General features: G+C 43.1%; 1 protein-coding gene across 3 annotated transcripts in view; it reads left to right on the top strand.

The window, feature by feature from the left end:
• Positions 1-18862, top strand: part of ERG (ETS transcription factor ERG) — a 172526-nt gene that overhangs the window by 128025 nt on the left and 25639 nt on the right. For all 3 annotated transcript variants that reach the window (XM_059392353.1, XM_059392355.1, XM_059392354.1), the window contains one exon: positions 5377-5528. In XM_059392353.1, coding sequence (XP_059248336.1) covers positions 5377-5528 — 152 coding nt within the window. The remainder of the gene's footprint in view (positions 1-5376; positions 5529-18862) is intronic.

The raw sequence follows: 18862 nt of genomic DNA, 5'->3' as shown, positions 1-18862 counted from the left end.
AACCTTAGACCCACTCTTTTCCCGATGGGCCAGCTTCGGTGCTGGTTGTTCCTCAGTTCTTGGGGCCACATTCTGGATCAGATTCCTTCCTGCTGTGCCTCTTAGCATGGGGACCTCTCATTGGATTTCCTGCCACGCTCACTGGTGTAAGCCCATCGTCTCTGCAGAGACCTCAAGGAAGTCTTGTGGGGGGCAGCACTTGATATTCAGCTGGAAATTGAGATGATCAACATTTTTTTAAAAACTAGACTAATCAAAATTCATACATACGTCCACATCAACACACCATCTTTGGCTTCTCCCTGGAGACCTTGTCTTTGTTTGCATGTGGCCGCTCCTGTACAGCTCACATCTGTGAATCTCCCCATAACTGCCTTCGGGGCCACTCCCAGGATATCCTTCTGAAAATACTCAACAGTAACGAAACAGAGTTTTCTGAGGGTCTGTTCAGTTATGTCTCCCATCCAGGAGACATGACTTACAGATCACATAGGGCCTTGCTATGTGAGGTCCTAGAGTGTGTGGCAAAGTACTTGGACTCAGGACCCCAACAGCCTAGGTTCAAATCAAGTATGGTCTATAAATATTTGTCTGCAGTGCCTTAGGCATTCTCGGAGGTCAATATGAGTTTAAAACACAGAAATAGAAGATTGTGGAAACTGGCATCTATAGCCTTCTCTCTCTCAAGATCTCTCTCTTTGTTATTTTCATTATTCTTGATATCCCTTCCCTGATCTCCTGGGGTGGCCAATTCTTTGCGGCGTGTCAAGAAATGGCAAGTTTGGAGGACTAGCTGAGCATGTGTAGTCTCTTGATTTCTGTAACCAAAGCAGCAGAGATCTGTGTGCTTGGAGCACTCTGTTTTGTCACCAGCCCCCCTGCTGCTGTGTGGAATGCTCTGGATCTGTGATCAGATCTTGGGAAGGCTATTGCTTGCGATATCACCCAGTTCTCTTCAGGAGAAGCCATGAGAGAAACCTCAGTTCTCTTCAGGAGAAGCCATGAGAGAAACCTCTGCTTCTGTGGAATAATGGAAACCACATCAATTAATCCCCTGGATTTAACCATATTAGACACCTCCTGTGAAGTGAGTATTTGTCTGAAGTATTTGTCCTTTGTGACTGGCTTATGTCACTCAGCATAATGTCTGTCCTTAAGCTTCGTGCACCCTCAGAAATTGCAGGATTTCCGTCTTTTAGAGAAGACTTGCATTCCACTGTGGTATACACCACATTTTCTTTGTCCATTCACCCACGGTGGACAGTTAAGTTGTTTCTGCACCTTGACCATTGTGAATAGTGCTGTAATGAACGTAGGAGTGCAAGTATCTCTTTGAGATTTGGATTCCCATTCTTTCAGATAAATACGTGTAAATGAGACCGCTGGGTCATATGGTTGTCTTTTCTAAAGACTTTCAAGGAGCCTCCAGTCTCTGTCCCATTGCAGCCATGCCATTGTGCAGCCACACCAACAGCGTGCAAGGGCTCCAGTTTCTCTACATCCTAGCCAACATTTATGATTTTTTGTTTTTTGTGCTAGCCATCCTGACAGATGTGGGGTGATCTCTCATTATAATTTTGCTTTGCATAATAATTTCCGTATGCCCCCAAAAGAAAGAGTCATTGAGAGAAATAACCTGAGTGATGCTTATTTGCAAAAAAGAAATTCACCCCCCCCCCCCGAAATAAGATACATCTTGCATTCACCAAATTAATTGCCCATTTAGCAAGCATCTAATGAATTGTCTCAGAACTTTCTCAGAAACTGCTGGAAAACATATGCAAGTACTAAGAATACAATATTAAAAGGGATGTGCTTTGCTATGTGCATTTCAAAAACACTGCACTGAAGGCCCAAATCCTTATCACGGTGGAGTACAGACCACATGACCCTCTCTCCCAGGCAGGGCTTGCTGCCAATGGAATACCAACCAGACTGTTCCTGGGAAGCTTCTCCCTACTGACTTGCAAACCTCAGAATGCCCAGCGTCTGTGCAGTTGCAGGGCTGTAAGCCAGGAGGTGGATTTCCACAGCCTGGGGCTTTCCTCATCACACCTGGGCCACGAACTGAACATCTTTTTATTGGGAGACTTTTAAATAGACACTTGTTTTCTGAATCATGTTAAGTTTTTTTGCGTGTGTGTGTGTGGTTTTTTTTTTTTTTTTTCTTAAATAAATTGGTGTCTAAATAGATGCCTCAGGGGAAAAAAAATTTTTTTTTCTACTCCAGGAATTGTCTCTACCCCTTGCTTAGGTTTTTTAGACATGTCCTGGTGTGTCCCACATCTGTTGTACCGGGTAATGAATGGAGGCTACAACACCATTAGAAATGGTGGGGACGCCTGGGGGGCTTAATCGGTGAAGCATGTGCATTCAGCTTGGGTCATCATCTCAGGGTCCTGGGATGGAGCCCCCCTTCGGGCTCCCTGTTCAGTGGGGAGTCTGCTTCTCCCTCTTTCTCTCTGATGCTCCCTCTGTTTGTGCAACTCTCTTGTCAAATAACATCTTCAAAAAAAAAAAAAAAAAGCAATTGTGCATGTGGGACAATGCATGCCTTAAGCCAGAGTAACACATGGGCAGGGAAGTCTCGATACCTTTCTGAAATTAAGCCCTATTTTACCTTGGAAGGACAGCATCTTCCTTTTCGTTGGTGGAGGGGTTCTGTGCAGGAGCTAAAAGCGTGGACAGGTGAGGCTGTCCAGCTTCAAGTCTTAGTTCTGACCCCTCCTGGCTCTGGGGTCTGAACAAGCCCCTTCTCTTTTGTGTACTCAGGTCCCACCTGAGATTCTGCTCCTCACTGGGCTTTTAAAATTCCCAAGAGAATAAACAAGGGGACATAGCTGAGAAGCAAGAACAGCACACCCGGGGCCCCGGGGCCTTGATTACCTGCTTGAGACTAGCATGTCGGAGGCCTGTGGGGTGACACTCTCCCTTCTCTGGGACTGGAGTTCCCTTAGAGTTTTTACAAAAACTACTTGACATGATCAAGGACACAATTCCATTGTATCTTCCTCCGAAGCTAAAACAGAGTACGATGTTCTGAAGGAGCAGCTTCTGAAAATTGGATCTGGGGGCACCCATGTGGCCTTTTTTTTTTTTTTTTTTAAACAATGAAAGCTGAATGGGAAGGCTAACCTGTCTTGCTGGAGAATAGAGGATTTATGGTGCCTGGTATACAGCAGGCACTCAATTAAAGTGGTCTGAACAGATGAGCAGAGGAGGGAACCTGCAGTGCTCACCTAGACCTTTTCGTTGTAGCTGGAGTCATGTTCTTCCGCTGAGCAGCATCTAAAGCGTTTTCCTGAAAGAACCGAATCTTTTAGACTCTGTCCTCTAGTCCCTAGTAACTCCTCTCCTTGAGGCAAATAGAGCGAAACATGCACCCTCCACTCAACGGATGGAATTTTCCAAAGGGACAGGAAATGAAGTCTCAAGTGAAGACATTCCAGTAGTGATATTAGGATGGCGCTTCTAGAGATAAGTGTTTGAAGCCAGGAAAAGTAGCATCAGCAGGAAATAATGCATGTGTAGGCCACAGTGGAAATATAGAGAATCCACACCATGGGAACTCAGACTGTTTTTGTTTTTAAATTTCCTTCATGTTAGCACAGCTGTGGGGATGCCATGAAGCAGGACCATGTATTTCCAGAAACCTTGATTTTTCAGATTTCTGAAGATGCTGAATGAACCCTTCCCAGGGCACTGTCCCTCCAGCTGACCTTTCTGTCCCCATCTTTGGCTCTCAAATGAACTCCATCCCCCCCACCCCTGGCCCCATCCCACCCGAGAGTGCTCTTCTGCCTCCAGTGGTTTTGGCCTTCTCAAATTTGAAGGTCAGGTCCATGCCAGGCTCATAATTTCATGATTCCTCCAGTTGGCTGCAGAGCTCCAGCTAGTGAGGTGTGGTAAAGTTGAAGAAAAGCTCATTGGAGTAGAGCCCACAACCTCAAGGCCTTAGACACTGGGAGGGAAATCCAATATCCAACGACAATTTGGAGATTCCCAAAAGCAAGAAAGTCCTCTGTTGGGTAGAACCTGAGAGGCAATTTCCAGAAATCCACCTTAGAAGATGTAACCCAATTGTCAAGGCCCCTTGGATACAGTGATCTTGAGTTGACGATCTGTGGGTTCACCTTCTAATCAACATCGATGTATTTTCCTGTTTTCTGGTTAAGTTGGATTTTCCATTTGGGGTTTCCCTATTAAATATTTCATCATATCTTATAACCTTCAAATCTCACTAGCTAGAATTATTTGTCAAAAAAAAAAAAAAAAAGGCAGGTTTGTCTTTATTCAGATGACTGTGACTGCCTTAGTAAGAGCAGCTCTGTGAACAGTTCCTGGTTGCCATCCTGACCCCTTTCTGCATGCTCAGAGCTGGCTTCGCACATCTCAGCCTCAGGGCTGCTGAGTCCTGTCTCCCAGCTCCTCCCAGGGCACCAGTCCTGCTTCCTTTTCTGCTTTGCCTGCCCGCACCTCAGCTGGGGACACAGCAAGCCTTCAAAGCTCCCAAGATTGGCTGTAGGGATTTGAAATTGGACACAAGGATTTCGTTCTGAGGTTTGCAAGAGGGATGTCATTCTAGGATAAGCCTGGCAGAACATCTTCCAAGCTGGGGTTACCTCCGAGCATCTGTGTACCCAGCCTGTTTCAAGTCACAGAGAGAGGCAATGGCAGTTCGCTCGTCCCTGCAAGTGTTTCCAAACAGCTGTCACCAGGGGAGTTTTGACATGACAGTTTCAGAAGGAGCTGGTTTAAGAAACAGAAGCCAGGTGTTAGCTCTACTTCCCCTGTGCCCGCCCCGTCTTTCCACCAAGCACAGGCACCATATTAACACAGCTCCAGCTGCCAGAACAAAACAACGCAGCCTGGGGGCGCTTACCCAACAGGAACTAATTAATTTATTTCTCACAGGTCTGGTGGCTGGAAGTCAAAACCAACGTGTTGGCAGGGTTGGGGCCTGAGGAGTGCTCTCTCCTTGGGCTGTGGACGGCCACCTTCATGGTATATCTATCCTCAGAGGCAGAGACAGAGAGGGAGAGTCCTCTGGTCTCTTTTGCTTCTTGTAAGGACACTAATCCCATCATGGGGGCCTCATCTTCATGACCTCAGGGGGACCCTCATTGCCTCCCAAAGGCCTCCCTTCCAAATACCATTACATTGGGTGTCAGGGCTTGAAAAAAAGAGTTCTTGGTGGGGGGGACACGGTCATTCAGCCCGGAGCAGACACCATATGTGCCCTCTGACACCTCTGTCTTCCTTCATCAGCCTCCCCACCTGGTCCTTCCTTGCTTCTCTCTGCGTATCACAAGAAGGCTGGGAGGCAGGCTTCTTGGTGGCAGCAATAATGGAAGGATTTATCGTCTTCCCCTTCAGGAACTCCCCGGATGAATGCAGCATGGCAAAAGGCGGGAAGATGGTGGGCAGCCCAGACACCGTGGGCATGAATTATGGCAGCTACGTGGAGGAGAAGCACATGCCGCCCCCAAACATGACTACGAACGAGCGCAGAGTCATCGTCCCAGCAGGTCAGAGGCTCATACTTCACTCTGCTCAGTCTGCAAACTGCCCCTTTCCAGAGCCCCATTCTGCTTTCTCTTGCTGCCTCTGGCTTCCATCACCCTCACTGGTCTAAAGGAATTATTGTACATGGAAGCCAGCAGGAGTCTGGCCACCTTGGGTGAGCTGTCCACTGATGTGTGTGCGTGTGTGTGTGTGTGTGTGTGTGAGAGAGAGAGAGAGAGGGAGAGAGAGAGAGAGAGAGAGAGAAAGAGAGAGAGAGAGAATGGAAATCCATGAAAAGTGGCCTCTCAAGGGAAGAATTGCCCTTTCTCTGAGATTATTTGGTGTTAGGTATTTTTTTTTTTTAATGAAGTGTTTTTCTTACTAGATGGTAAGCTTTTGAAAAGAAAATCTTATCTGGCAAAATAAAAAGCTGGGAGCAGTGTATTGCTTGTTTGCAAAGTCCAAATTCCAGCTATCCCTGGCCTACAATGCAGATTCCGAGAACCGGAGTAATTCTTTGCCACAGAGGTAATTCTAAACTCCAACCAAAGCAATAGCTCTGAATTTGAGGAGAATGACGGGAACTTACTTGTTGAGCAAAAACTGAAGAGAAATCGGAGAAATGGCTTACATATAGCTCCTCAGAGGAAATATGCCACATAAACCCCAAAATACCAGGACTACAGTGACAACTTCATGAGTCCTTAGTTGATGTCAGGATTTTGGTAAGCAGTTTGGAGACACCATCTCAGGAAATCCTGGGAAATAAGAATCCCTATCTTGATTTCCCTGATAAAGAAAATGGAGTTCCCAGAGGTCAACTAACTTTTCCCAGGGCCTACCATTAATAAGAGATACAGTTAGAGTTCAGAAAGACCTTCCTGGTGACTTTGTTCTCTTCCCGGAGGTGCTGGATTCAGTCTTGATTCCTGATACAGCCCCTGTGGGCTCCCCTCTGTCACTCCTTGTGGCCAGCCATCTGGTCATCTTCTGGCTCTGCCTCAGGGGCCTGGACATACTGTCCCTTCAGCCTGAAACCCCTGATTCCGGGTAGTTCCATCCTTCATCCGGGCTTGGTGCAAATGTCTCCTCAGAGAGGACTTTCCGGAGCACCCCCCCCCCCTAGAGCCATTCCTGAATCCACCCATGAACCCCAGCCCCCACCTGCCGTGTTTGTCTTTGCAGTGTTCCCTCTCTTCTGTCATTCTGCTGCACATCCTGGTGACCCTTTGCTTCTTCCCTCCATACAGCCTCAGCCCCGCAAAGGCCCAACGTTCATGGCCAAGCTCAGGGCCGACATGCAGGAGGTACTCAAAGAGCATTAACTGAGGGGGGATTGGATGAAAGGATACGTGTGTGTGTGTGTGTGTGGGGGTGTGTGTGTGTGTGTGTGTGTGGGTGAGGGTGAGGGTTGCCCAAACTTGACTAAGCCTTGCTCCAGGGGTCACCCAAATTCATCTGTGTAAAGTGTGATGGCGAACGGGCTCCAGTCCCCTCCATGGTGTGATTCCCACTCCGCTGCCCCTTAGTCTGTGTTCAGTCACGTTCATGGACTTCTGTCGCCTTCCACATAGACCACCGTGCACGGAGAGTGTGGCTGAACATCCGGCTTGGGCTCATGGCCTGAGTGTTATTGCAGGATTGTCACTGGCAGGGTGGGGGTAGGTGGTGGTCTTCAGTAAACTGCATGGGGGTGACTTGGTGTGGTTGATAGGAAGGGCATTGCTCTTGGGGTTCTCTCTCATCTTGAGGCATTTTGTGAGACTTTTACTGAGGACAGCAAAGGTGAAGGCTCATGTGCACCTGATGACAGGGACAAAACAGGTTTTGATGTTGACTGAAAGGCAGTTGATTTTCATATGGAAGCCCTGTATTTGGTTTGTCACCATAGCGGAGCTACTTACCAGAAACCCATGACTTGCTTCTGGGTCATAAAAGGTACTTCCTGCTGATGGGGAAAATTATGGAGCAAGTGTCCGAGGCACGCACCCTGGCTGTGCGGTTCCTAAAAAAAGGCTGAGGGAGCATGGATGGATGTTCCTGGGGAGGAATGGAAGAGAGGGATGCTGTTACCTCAGATGCTGTATGGATATGAGCAGGTTGAGGGAGGAACCCAAAGGGTGCCCACCCATACCTGCCTCTCCCTTAGCCTTGTCTCTTAAGAGTGTCATTTCTGCAGTTCAGGCAAAACAATGTTTTTCATTTTTTAAGACAGGACAACCAGTCTGAGGAGAGTCTTGTCTTTGTTCCTCATAGAATCACAGACCCTGGAGGTAATGCGTGGTGACTCTCACCCTGTTTACTCCTGAGGTCATATTTCTCTCCTGTGGTCAATGTGCTTTGAAGTCATCAGTATCATTTCCAACAGGGACAGACTTGAGGCTTTCTACCTTAAGTAAAATGTTGAGAAAACAAAGAGATATTTATATCTCAGTTTAATCAAGTCAGAGCTTCCGCCATTCCTGATATTGTACAGTAGGTACTCATTAAACATCAGTTGGGTGGGTGGAACGGTGGTCATGCAGATTGGCTCACACTTAAGGTTTTGTGTAAAGGCTGGTTTCATCCCCTGAAGAAAGTTCTCTTTCAGCTGTTCCCTCACTTGGTTGCTTCACGCCCATGCAGGCAGTTAGTCAGTTAGTAGTGTTTGTAAGAGAGTTGGCTGTGGCTGGTTTTGCAAGTTGTGAGTCTTTCAGTTATTGGCCAAGCTTCACGTGTGTGTGCTCATACAGAGGCACACAGATGAACACACACCACACACACACCCATTCACCCACACCCATCCACCCACCTGCCACACACACACACACACACACACACACGGCTACATTGCACAATCCAGATAATTCCCCAATGGGGCCATGAGATTGCAAGCCCTGGGGACAGCTCTTTCAGCTGCTGGATCTGTACCTTTAGCCCTAGCTCCAGGACCCAGGACCCAGGTACCTCCTGCAGGCACATCTTGGCCAGAGAGTACTCTACACACACAGATGGAATTCTCCAAACCTGGTTCCACCTGGCCCATAGAGTTCCTACTAGTTAAACACATCGATGAATACTCAGAAGTGCTAATCACAAAGATAGCTGAAAAAATTATTTATATCTAAGCATCTGCTTTTAAAATGCAGACCTTTAAATCTTGCACAGTTGCAAAAGGTGGGTGTCATTTGGTTCCAGGGCGCCAGCAGGCAGTGAGAAGGGGATGCCTCATTCAGTACATGATTAAGCATTCAAGGATCAAAAGAAAAGTAATATGGAAAGATGGCCCATCTATGCATTCTGAGTCTGGAGGAAAATGTATTCTTTGGTTTGTTGTAGGAGAGGAGCAGAGAAGTCATAAGAAAAACGTTCAATCAGTGAGACCAGCAGCCTTTCCAGAAAGCCCTGGTTTATGCCTATTGTCCTGGAAAAATTGTAGATTGTGCCTCCCCCTCTCAAAGTTCACTGGTTGGACAACAAATCACATTTGTACTTTTTTATTTACCTGTCTGTCTATTTGGTATACATCTGTATGTCTAAGTCTACATCTCATGGGATTGGGATTTTCCTGACATGGTTGTAGATCAGAATGTCATTAAGTGGAATCGGTCTTATAAGGAGCTAAACACGTGTGGCCTGGTGAAATGGCATTTTGTTGGTTGGCTCAACTGGATTTGGATGTCGACTGAAAAATGTTTCTCCATATATGATCAGAACCACTTGCATCAGGGGGAACTTGTGATTTGAAAGGGTATACTTCTAATCCAATCTTAATCTGGATGTGGGGAGGGTCGAGGATCCCACATTGTTGACACACTTTCCAGGTGATTCCATGCATACTACGGCTTGAGATGCTCTAATCTAAATAGAAGGCACCAAATAAATTTTACACGAATACACCTTATCCATTTTACCAATGCAAGCTGGGTTACTTTTAGAAGTGGGAGTGGCCAGGAAGATAGGAAATAGCCAACAATTTCACATTGATGTCCCAAATAATTTAAAAAATGAAGAGTCACCCATTTGGTGGGAAGGAATTTTGTCTTCCTAAAGCTTCTCCTTGAGGATGTATTTTTGGGACCTATCATTGGTAGCACACTAATGTGACATGATGTGACAAATATACTCAAATAAAAAAGAAAAATAAAATAAAATCAATAGAACAGAATAAGATAAAATAAAATAAAATATGCAGAGACCATGCATCAAGGCATCCACAGGAAAACCCAGGACAGTTAAAGGCATAGAAGGCAGTGTGAGAGTGGCTCTCCAGGCTCCATTCTGACAGTCTGGACTAAGCAAAGTGTGAGGCCAGTAGGCACTGGGCTGCATTCCTATCAACAGCCAAGAGGACTTGGGCACGATGTAAGCATCTGACTTCCGGGTGTTCCGACATCTGCCTCGCATCAATCTGTGAGCAGAGATCACTGTTGAGAGACAGATGGTCTCCACTGCACTGTGAGGCTGGTATTCTGAAGCACCTCGGTTTCACAATATCTCATGAAGCATCTGCCATCAGGGATGCTGTCCCTTTGGGCACCAGCTGTAGCTCTGGCAGTCCCTGTAGCTTTTTCCATATTGACAATGCTCTTGGTGATGTGCTAACCAACAGGGCTAACAAAGAGGAAGGCATAGTCTTCAACCACTTTTTTTAAAAGTTGCAAAATGCTGACCAAAATGCAATAGGACATCGGGTTTTAGCAGCTTACATCATTTTGAAAGTTTTTTTTTTTTCTTTGCTCTATTTTTATTCCCTAAAATGGGTACAAAAGTGTTGGGCTTTTCAAATGTTTCTACTTTTTTCCCCTCTTTTTTAAAAATTTAAATTCAGTTAATTAACATAGCGTATATTTTTAGTTTCAGAGGTAATTGAATGATTCTTCAGTCAAACATTTCTACTTTTATTTTCTAAAAATCCACCTTGAGCATGAGCGGTCCTGGCAATCAGAAGTCTCAGAGATAAAGAGTTGCCACACTCGCTTGTTTGCTTCATTCATTCACTTACTCACTCATGCACACACTCATTCATTCATTCATTCATTCACTGAGTGTTACTGTGTTTCAGTCACCAGGAATAAAAGTTCTTATATGATTTAAGACGCCCTATTCCTACTCCCACAACACCCATGGCTGGAATTCCTGGTATTGTGTCTTCTTCAGACCCTCCTCACTGGGCCCCTTCACAATTCATGAGCAACTCAGTGAAGACTTGCTACTCTTAGGCCCATCACAGAGGAATTACCCAGAGCCGGTCAGAAATAGATTAGACCCATCCACATGAAGTCAGTAGCTCCTGACCAAAGAGTGTGGGATTGAGAGCTCAAATGACTGATTCAGACAAATGTTTCAAAATATCGGATGAAATAGATGACAATAAACATGCCAGGTCAAGAGATACTTCCTTGGTATCATTTATGATATGATTCCCAAATACTTTTGCACCTGCCGCCATTTCTCTCTGCCACATCCTGCCCACCCCATGCCCTCAGCCCTCTTTTCTCTGCTCACAAATCCTTCTTCAGGGCAAACTCCCCTGTCTAGGAAGCCAACATTGATCTTTTGGCAACATAATTGCTTCTCATAAGACATCTTACTAATTCTTTTATTACCATGCTTTATTTCATTTCACATTATATTCTAGAATACATTCCATTCTTACTTAAATACACATATACTATTTAGTCCCACAGAGAATTTGAGATGCCTTGTGAACGAGACTACTGATAAACATGCAAACCAAACTACTGATCAAAAAGAAATTAGGAATCAGTCCTGAAGAAATTAAAAACATTAATGGAAAACCAAAATCACATGAGAGAAGAATGCAGCCATTTTGGCCACATTTGACCACAAGCTTGGCCAAGATATTGTAGCCATGCTTCCAGTATGGCTGTTAGCTTCCTGGCAGCCAAAATAAAAAGTCATGTGGGGACATAATCCTTGTTTTTGCAAGGAAGTTTCACGGGGAAGGTGATGTTTTCCTCAATTCTGAACCCTACATGTAGGATCCCTGGACTTTCCCTTGGGGTCCACCGAGGCTGTAGAGATGACTGTCATTCTGACATGATTATAGAGCTCCATTTCACCAGTGTGTTTCTTGTGAATATCCTTTATAAACAGAGTGAATTACATTAGAGAACGGCTTTATGCAGACAGAAGCCATATCCCCGATGTGAGTCTTTGCTGGTTTGGCTTACTGTAAAGTCAAGATTTTGAGTTCTTGGAGTGACACAAGGCTCATATGGCCTTCTCATGATTCTACCTACATATCTCCAAGCTGGGCTTTGACAGCAGATGAACAACAAGTGATAGAAGAGTATACTTACTGCCCAAGCTCAGATGGTAAACCTATTATGTTTGAATCTATTGTATTAGAGTTAGTTATTTATGAACCTGTCTATTCTATTAGATTGCAAGTTGGAGAATATGTCTTTTGAATTCTTAATGACCAGACGAGGCAGCAGGAAGCTTGTGGCCTGTGTGCAGAGGTCAGTCAATGTGCACTTACTGAGTTAATGGTAATCCAGATTTAGTTAGCAAGAATTGTGGAGTCACAGGAGTTGGAGGTACGAGACTCTTGATGATCTTAGTTCAATTCTGTATTAGTCAGGATTCTTCAGAGAAACAGAACCAATCTCTCTATCTCTCTTTCCCCATTTATTTATATATTATGAGGAATTAGCCCATGTGATTATGGAGGTTGAGAAATCCCACAGCCCACAGTCTGCTGTCTACAAACTGGGAACCCAAGACAGCCAATGGTGTAGATTTCAGTCTGAGTCTTAAAGCGTGAAAACCAGAGACCTGAACACAGGAGATGGATGTCCCAGCTCAAAAGCCAGGCAAAGGGAGAAAATCCTTCCCTTCTTTCTCTACTTTTTTTTTCCCCCCATTCAGGTCCCTGGTGGGTTAGTTGATGTAACCCACCCACACAGGGCAGGGCAGACTGCTCTACTCAGTTGTCCAATTCAAATGCTGATTTCTTTTGGAAACACCCTTACAGACACACGCAGAAATAATGTTTAACTAAATGTCTGGACGTCCTATGACCCAGTCAGGCTGACATAGTAAACCATCACAAACCTCTTCTTTTACACATGAGAACATGGAGCCCTGGAAGGAAGGGACATGCCTCTCCCAGGGGTGCTTGCACAGGTAGGTAAGACCAGAGCATGAGTTCATGTCTACCTACAGAACTTGTTGGTAAGACAACATGTCTTCATTTTACTTCATCATACCACTAAACGCTCCCAAGCATCTCTCACACTATGTCTACATCATGGAGTGTGCTTCTGTAAGTTTCTGTTTAAATTGCTTCTGTGCACCAAATCAAGCAACCAGACAACAAACCAGCTAAAGCTGAAATCCTAAAGTCAAAATGAATTACATTCCTAAGCGATAAGCTGAATAGTGATTGAGGAAAGTGCCCTGGGGTTTTATGTGTGACTGAAACCAAAAACAAAGAAAGATTGTAGAGTTTCCATCTGTTGAGTGCACACTATTGTCAGGTACTGGGCCATCCACTTTATAGAAAAAGTATTATCTCATTGAAATCCCACAAGCACCTTATGGTGTAGATATTATTTATTATTCTTACTTTATGGATAAAGAAACTAAAACTAGAGAAGCCAAGATCATGGCTCAGGATGTCCCAGCCAATAATTTAGGAAATCCAGGATTCGAGCCCAGTTCTGTCTGACTCCAGTGTCCGAGTTCTTGTTCCAGTGTTACCCTATCAAAATTAACCAGGGAGAAATACAAGGACACAAAATGGTGGGAAGCAGTTGCTAAATTGTTCAGAGATCCTGAAATGGGTTTTTCAAAGGAGATGAGAGGAAGAAAGAAAGAAAGACAGACTCGAAGAGATGTTCAAAATAGAGTATCGTGTTGCTCAGCACGTAAATGTTACATTTCTGGGATGAGATTGAAAATAGCTTAGATTTAGCATGAGTGGCTGGATGGATGTTAATGAATATAGAAAAAAATTAGATAGATGAATTGGGTCAGTTTATTTCATGTTTAAGTTACCCATGGGACACCTACCCACAAGGCAGTCTGGGGGTCATGTAGAGCTTAGGGTTAAGAGTCATTTATCAGGGGTTACCACACCTAGATCCCAAACTCTGCCATCTTTTAGCTCTGGGATCTGGAAAGTCATTTAATTTTGGAGTTCTTTGGCCTGCAGCTGCACCAAAATAAGGAGGATGGTAATGCTTACCTTGTATGACACTGTACAGGTTAAATAAGAAAATACATGTGGAGTGCATAAACAATGCCAAGGACATAGTAAGACCTTCAAAAACTGTAGCTTTTCTTTTCACATTCCGGTCAAGCATTTGGGAGAAATCCCTAGACTCAAAGAGGGAGATCTGTAGACATACGCATATGGTGTGGTTGAATTGTGGCTCCACAAAAAGGTACATTGAAGCCTTAACTCCTAGTGCTTGAGGACTTGACTTCATTTGGAAATAGAGTATTTATAGAGTGCATCAAGTCAAGAGGAGGTCATGAGGGTTCATCTAATAAAATGAGTGGCGTCCTTAGAAAAAGGGAAACTTTGGACACAGACACAGAGAAAGGAAGAAGGTCTTCTAATAATGGAGGCAGAGATTGAACTGGTGCGATTGTAGGCCAAGGAGTACCAAGGATGGCTGACTGCCACCAGAAAGGAGAGGAGTCAAGGGAAGTATTCTACCCACAGCCCTGGAAGGATCAGGGCTCCACTGAGGCTTGCTCTCAGATTGCTGACCTCCACAAGCCTCAGACAACCTATTTCTGTTGTTTTAAGTCATTTAGCTTGTGGTATGCTGTTACGGCCATGCTTGGAAACTAATATGGTATGCATGTTATAACTAGACATGAGTGTAGACAGGAAGTCCAGGGAGATCTATGAAATGAGGACCATGAACAAAACTCTGAGGACACCAACATCTAAAGAGGTGCAAAGAGAAGCCAAGCAGGGAGAAACTTTAAAGTGGGACAGGTCATTGCATGTAAGACATCATGAACATAAGCTGTGTTGTCATGGTACAACCAAGGAGATGCACCAGGGGAAAGAAATGAAGGAAAATAAAATCCAAAAGCTAGATAATCTGCTCTAGAAGAGTTGAGAATGACTCCATCTAGTGAAATAGTTTGGTATGTCGGAATGTCAAAAATATGTTAAGATCCCAGCAAAAATAATTTAATCATGTATTTTTTGAATAGAATACTTAAATTGTTGAATCTCAAGCAGGCTGAGGACAGGCATATTTTCTTGTAATGTCTGGCTCTTTTGTAGGGTATTGCATGACTAATATGTACAATTAATTTTTTTGACAGTTGATTAAGTAATAAGTGCATGAAACAGAGCATCGCATAAGCTTGGTTGACCACATGCACTGGAAATGGGGAAGTTTTAAAGTAAATAGGTAAAAAATATGCTGAGAAGACTCTTGGTCCTAGTAAAATGTTGAGCTTAAAAGGAACTTAAGGCATTCCTCTTGCAGAGCCCCTGGAAATGTAGCATGGAGTCTGACACCCTTTGATATGTCTAGCTGTGGGAAGAAAGTTAGTGAGTTCCTTAGTGACTCAAAACAAGGGAGGAACTGAGAACAGAGTATATTCTCCCTCCTGTTGTCACCTCCTTGACACAGGTGGCATGGATGGGGGGTGGATACTAGTGTCTATAATACACAGATTTGGGTTTTAAAGGGGAAAGAGATGAGGTCTTGATCTTGCACAAAGCATGGAGTTGGACCTGATCTCTTCCTATGAACACATGCACATAACTGTGTTTCTCACAGCAACCCCAGGCTGAGAAATTAAGCATCGTAAAGTGGTCATGGGCTGAGGACAACCTCAGACACCTGGTAGAAGGACATAGTAGATCTTCCTGGATAGACTGGTCTTCAGTCTAAACTTTATAGAGTTCCTGCATATAAGGTTCCCTAAAGATGACTCTGTAACTCCAAATTACAAAAACAGAAAGAAACAATCTACCTAGACCAAGATTCAGCAGAAACAACACACAATATGATTAAGACCTCAAGAGTATTAGATAATTGAAGCATGGGATTGGGAATATAAGGAAAGTAGATTTAAAAGTGGTTAAACACACAACAGAAGGAACCAGAAAGAGAGAAGCAAGACATTATGGAAAAGAATAGATAATTTTGAAGAAGAAGCAGTAGAACTCCTAGAACTACAGAAAAGGATTCAAAAGTATCAGGAACTCAAAAGATGGGTTAAACAGTTGACTTGAAAAAGCTGAAGAGTGAATTAAGGACAGTAGACTTGGAATTGTTTTCAGGGTGCAGGACAGTGACAAAGAGATGGAGTATGAGTGAAGGTCAAGGATAAGGGGCTGGTGATAATGTGCCATGTAGATCTAACAGAAGTTCCAGAAAGGAGGGAATCAAGAGAATGTGCAAGAAGAAATATTCAAAAAGATAAAATCCTACTTTTCAAAATTGATGAATAAGACCATTTTCCAAATACAGGAAGCATCGGACAGAGAAAGAAAATTAAGAATAAGTCCACAGTAACCACATTCTGGCAAGACCACAGAACACTAAAGACAAAGTACTTAAGAACCAGCAAAGCAAAAAGACTATCTAGAAACATGACAGTTATAGGGACAGCAAGCTTCTCAACAATGACATGGAACACTGAAGGCAAGAGAAGAAAATCTTCAGTGAGCTTGGAGAAACTGACACAATTCTAGCTCTCTTCTGGGCTCTTAACTTTTTTTTTTTTTTTTTTCCTTGTCACAGACTCATTCAGTTGCTTGGTGAAACCAATGTGTCCTTTAAAATAAACTTCAGGGGGATGTGATGAAAAACTTCGTTATGAGTGCATTGCAATCCATTCTGTAAATTATGGGGGAAGTAGATGTTTTCAAACAAAGGGTCAGAGTTGTTGCTAACAGACCCTCACTTCAGGAAACCATGAAAGATTTAATAAACAAAGAAAATGGATCCTAGAAGAAAGGAGTGAGGTAAGAAGGAAATGGGAGCAGTAAAAATGGTTGATAATAAGAATAGATCTCAAGAGAAATGGCTAGAGTAAGAACCATAGCCTCCTAAGGAGGGAACATAACAATAGGGTAAAATAAAAACCTTGGATAATATCGTATAAGATGAAGGATGGGTGATAAGCGCTTCCAAATTCCTTGCTTTCTTTGGGAAAAGGATATATTTGGTGATTAAATTTGGATTTTGTTTAAAGATTAACAAGTAAAGAAATAGATCTAGAATGTTAAATAGCTAAACCAGTAAAGAAAGGGAAAAAAAAGAAATGAAAAATAGATCAATTTAGTAGGACACTTGGAAAGGACGAACACAGAACATACAAAGCAAGGCAAATAAACACAACAAGGTGGCAGAAATCAGATCAGTAACAATATATGTAAGTAGGCCAAAGTTGTGGTTAAAGATGGAGCAGTAGACTAGATCTAAAAAAAAAACAAAAAAATACTCGAAAGTCAATTAAGCACTGCTCACAAAAACACTGTAAAGAATGACAGCAAGCAGATGGAGTAAGATGTACTCGTCAAATTCTAATCAAAACAAACCTGACAACAGTGGAAAGAGAAATCAGGAAGCACGATTAGAGGTAACTGAGGGTTAATACACAATAAAAAAGGTTCCATTCATGAAAACTATATGACAGTGATGAATTTGTATGTACATAATAACATAGCCCCAAAATACATAAAGGATTGTAAGGAGAAAAAGGCAAATCCACTTTAGGTGAGAGATTTCAATTTGCCTTTGTCGGTAGTTGATAGATCAATGACCTAAAAATCAAGTGTAAGTCGCCAATTTTGATCCAATGGTTATTTGTAGAAACCTGCACCTGACAGAGAATAGGCACTCTTTTGAAACTCTCAAGGGGCATTTGCAGAAACTGACCATACAGGAGGCCACCAAAAAAGAAGAAAACTAGTATAAAAGAAAATCAGTCTCATATGGACCTCATTCACTAATTCACCAAGTCCAAAAAGTTAGAAATCAATAACTATCCAAATGATAATTGAACCTCATCTATAAATTAGGAATTAAAAGTTTCAGAAACAGCCTTGAGTATAGGCTTTTTGAGTTCAGATTTCAGTTTGTGGTCGAGGGAAGCCCAAAGTGAAGCCAGTTCTCTCTGCTGAACCTGATTTGTAAATGTAAAGTCTTTCCTTGCAAGGAGACAAAATGTTAAATCTTATTTTTGCAGGCTTTTGAGTATCTTGGACAGCAGATTGGCAGACTTGCCCAGGGCCTGGTTTTATAAACAAAGACTTCATAGGGTTGTGATATGGCTTAGAGGTACATTTTCTACTGGTATTTTTTTCTTAAACAAGAGTGATTTTTTGATCTGGAAGACAATATTTTACGGGGATACTGTTCAAGAAAAGTGGCACTTGGGCTGATATTCTCACCGGTTTGACTCTTGCTTAACCTGACTTCAATTCATTACTCTGGGGTGTGTGTGGGGGGTGTCTCTGAAACAGGATGTTTGCCTGCATGAAGTATTCTGTTTCGTGAAGATTCCTTATGTCTTTGGCAATGCAATGACCTTTTGCCTGATTTAAATATCTACTTAATACTTTCCTGGCAGCAGTGGGATGCTACTAGGTCAGAAAACAGTTTCAGGGAAATGTAAAAATAATTCCAACCCTCCACCCACGCACTGCTTGCCACCCCCACCCCAATGGTAATTTCAACGGTGCAACTCTTGAATTCTCAGCTTTGCTTTTATTATTTTTCTTTTCATTTCAACTTTATTGAAACAACCTTCATAAAACTTGTGGCTATTAACCATGGAATCAAAGATACAAGGAAGAGGCTTCAGAGACAGATGACTTCTTTTTCCCTTTTCCCTTGGACTTCAGGGGTTTACCATTTTGATGTCCATGAAATGTGGACTAATGACACAGCTGTTTTCCAAACAATTGGCCTGGAGGCTGAATACAAAACAACTTATCTTCAACGGTTTGTGATTCATCTGACAGAAGCACCTCCAAAAGCTTCTCAAAAATAAAGTGTAAATCAGACTTTTGTGTTTAGAGGAAGAGGCTGGCCCTGTGATAGGAGATTGTTTATTTCATCTCCACGGACTTTGCCGTGCGAGATCCACTGTATGGACGCATTATTTCTTGGCGATGTTATGGTTGGCAGAGTGCTTTCACATACATTATCTCATTTACTTTTCTAGTCCCCTAACATTTTACTTAATTACCTACAGAAAAAGAAAACAAGTTCCAGAAAGTTTAAGGTTTATATCTAGTAAGTGGTTGTATCAGAACCCAAATATTGGTATTCTGGCTCCCAATAAAGCCTTTTATTTTACCACCAAGTTTGCTGTGCTTGATGTAATTGTAATTTGATTCCTCAGACATTTTTAGTGA

Source organism: Mustela nigripes, chromosome 2 (genome assembly GCF_022355385.1).
Source record: "Mustela nigripes isolate SB6536 chromosome 2, MUSNIG.SB6536, whole genome shotgun sequence".
Taxonomy (NCBI): Eukaryota; Metazoa; Chordata; class Mammalia; order Carnivora; family Mustelidae; genus Mustela; species Mustela nigripes.
This window is presented reverse-complemented; position numbering and strand designations above follow the sequence as displayed.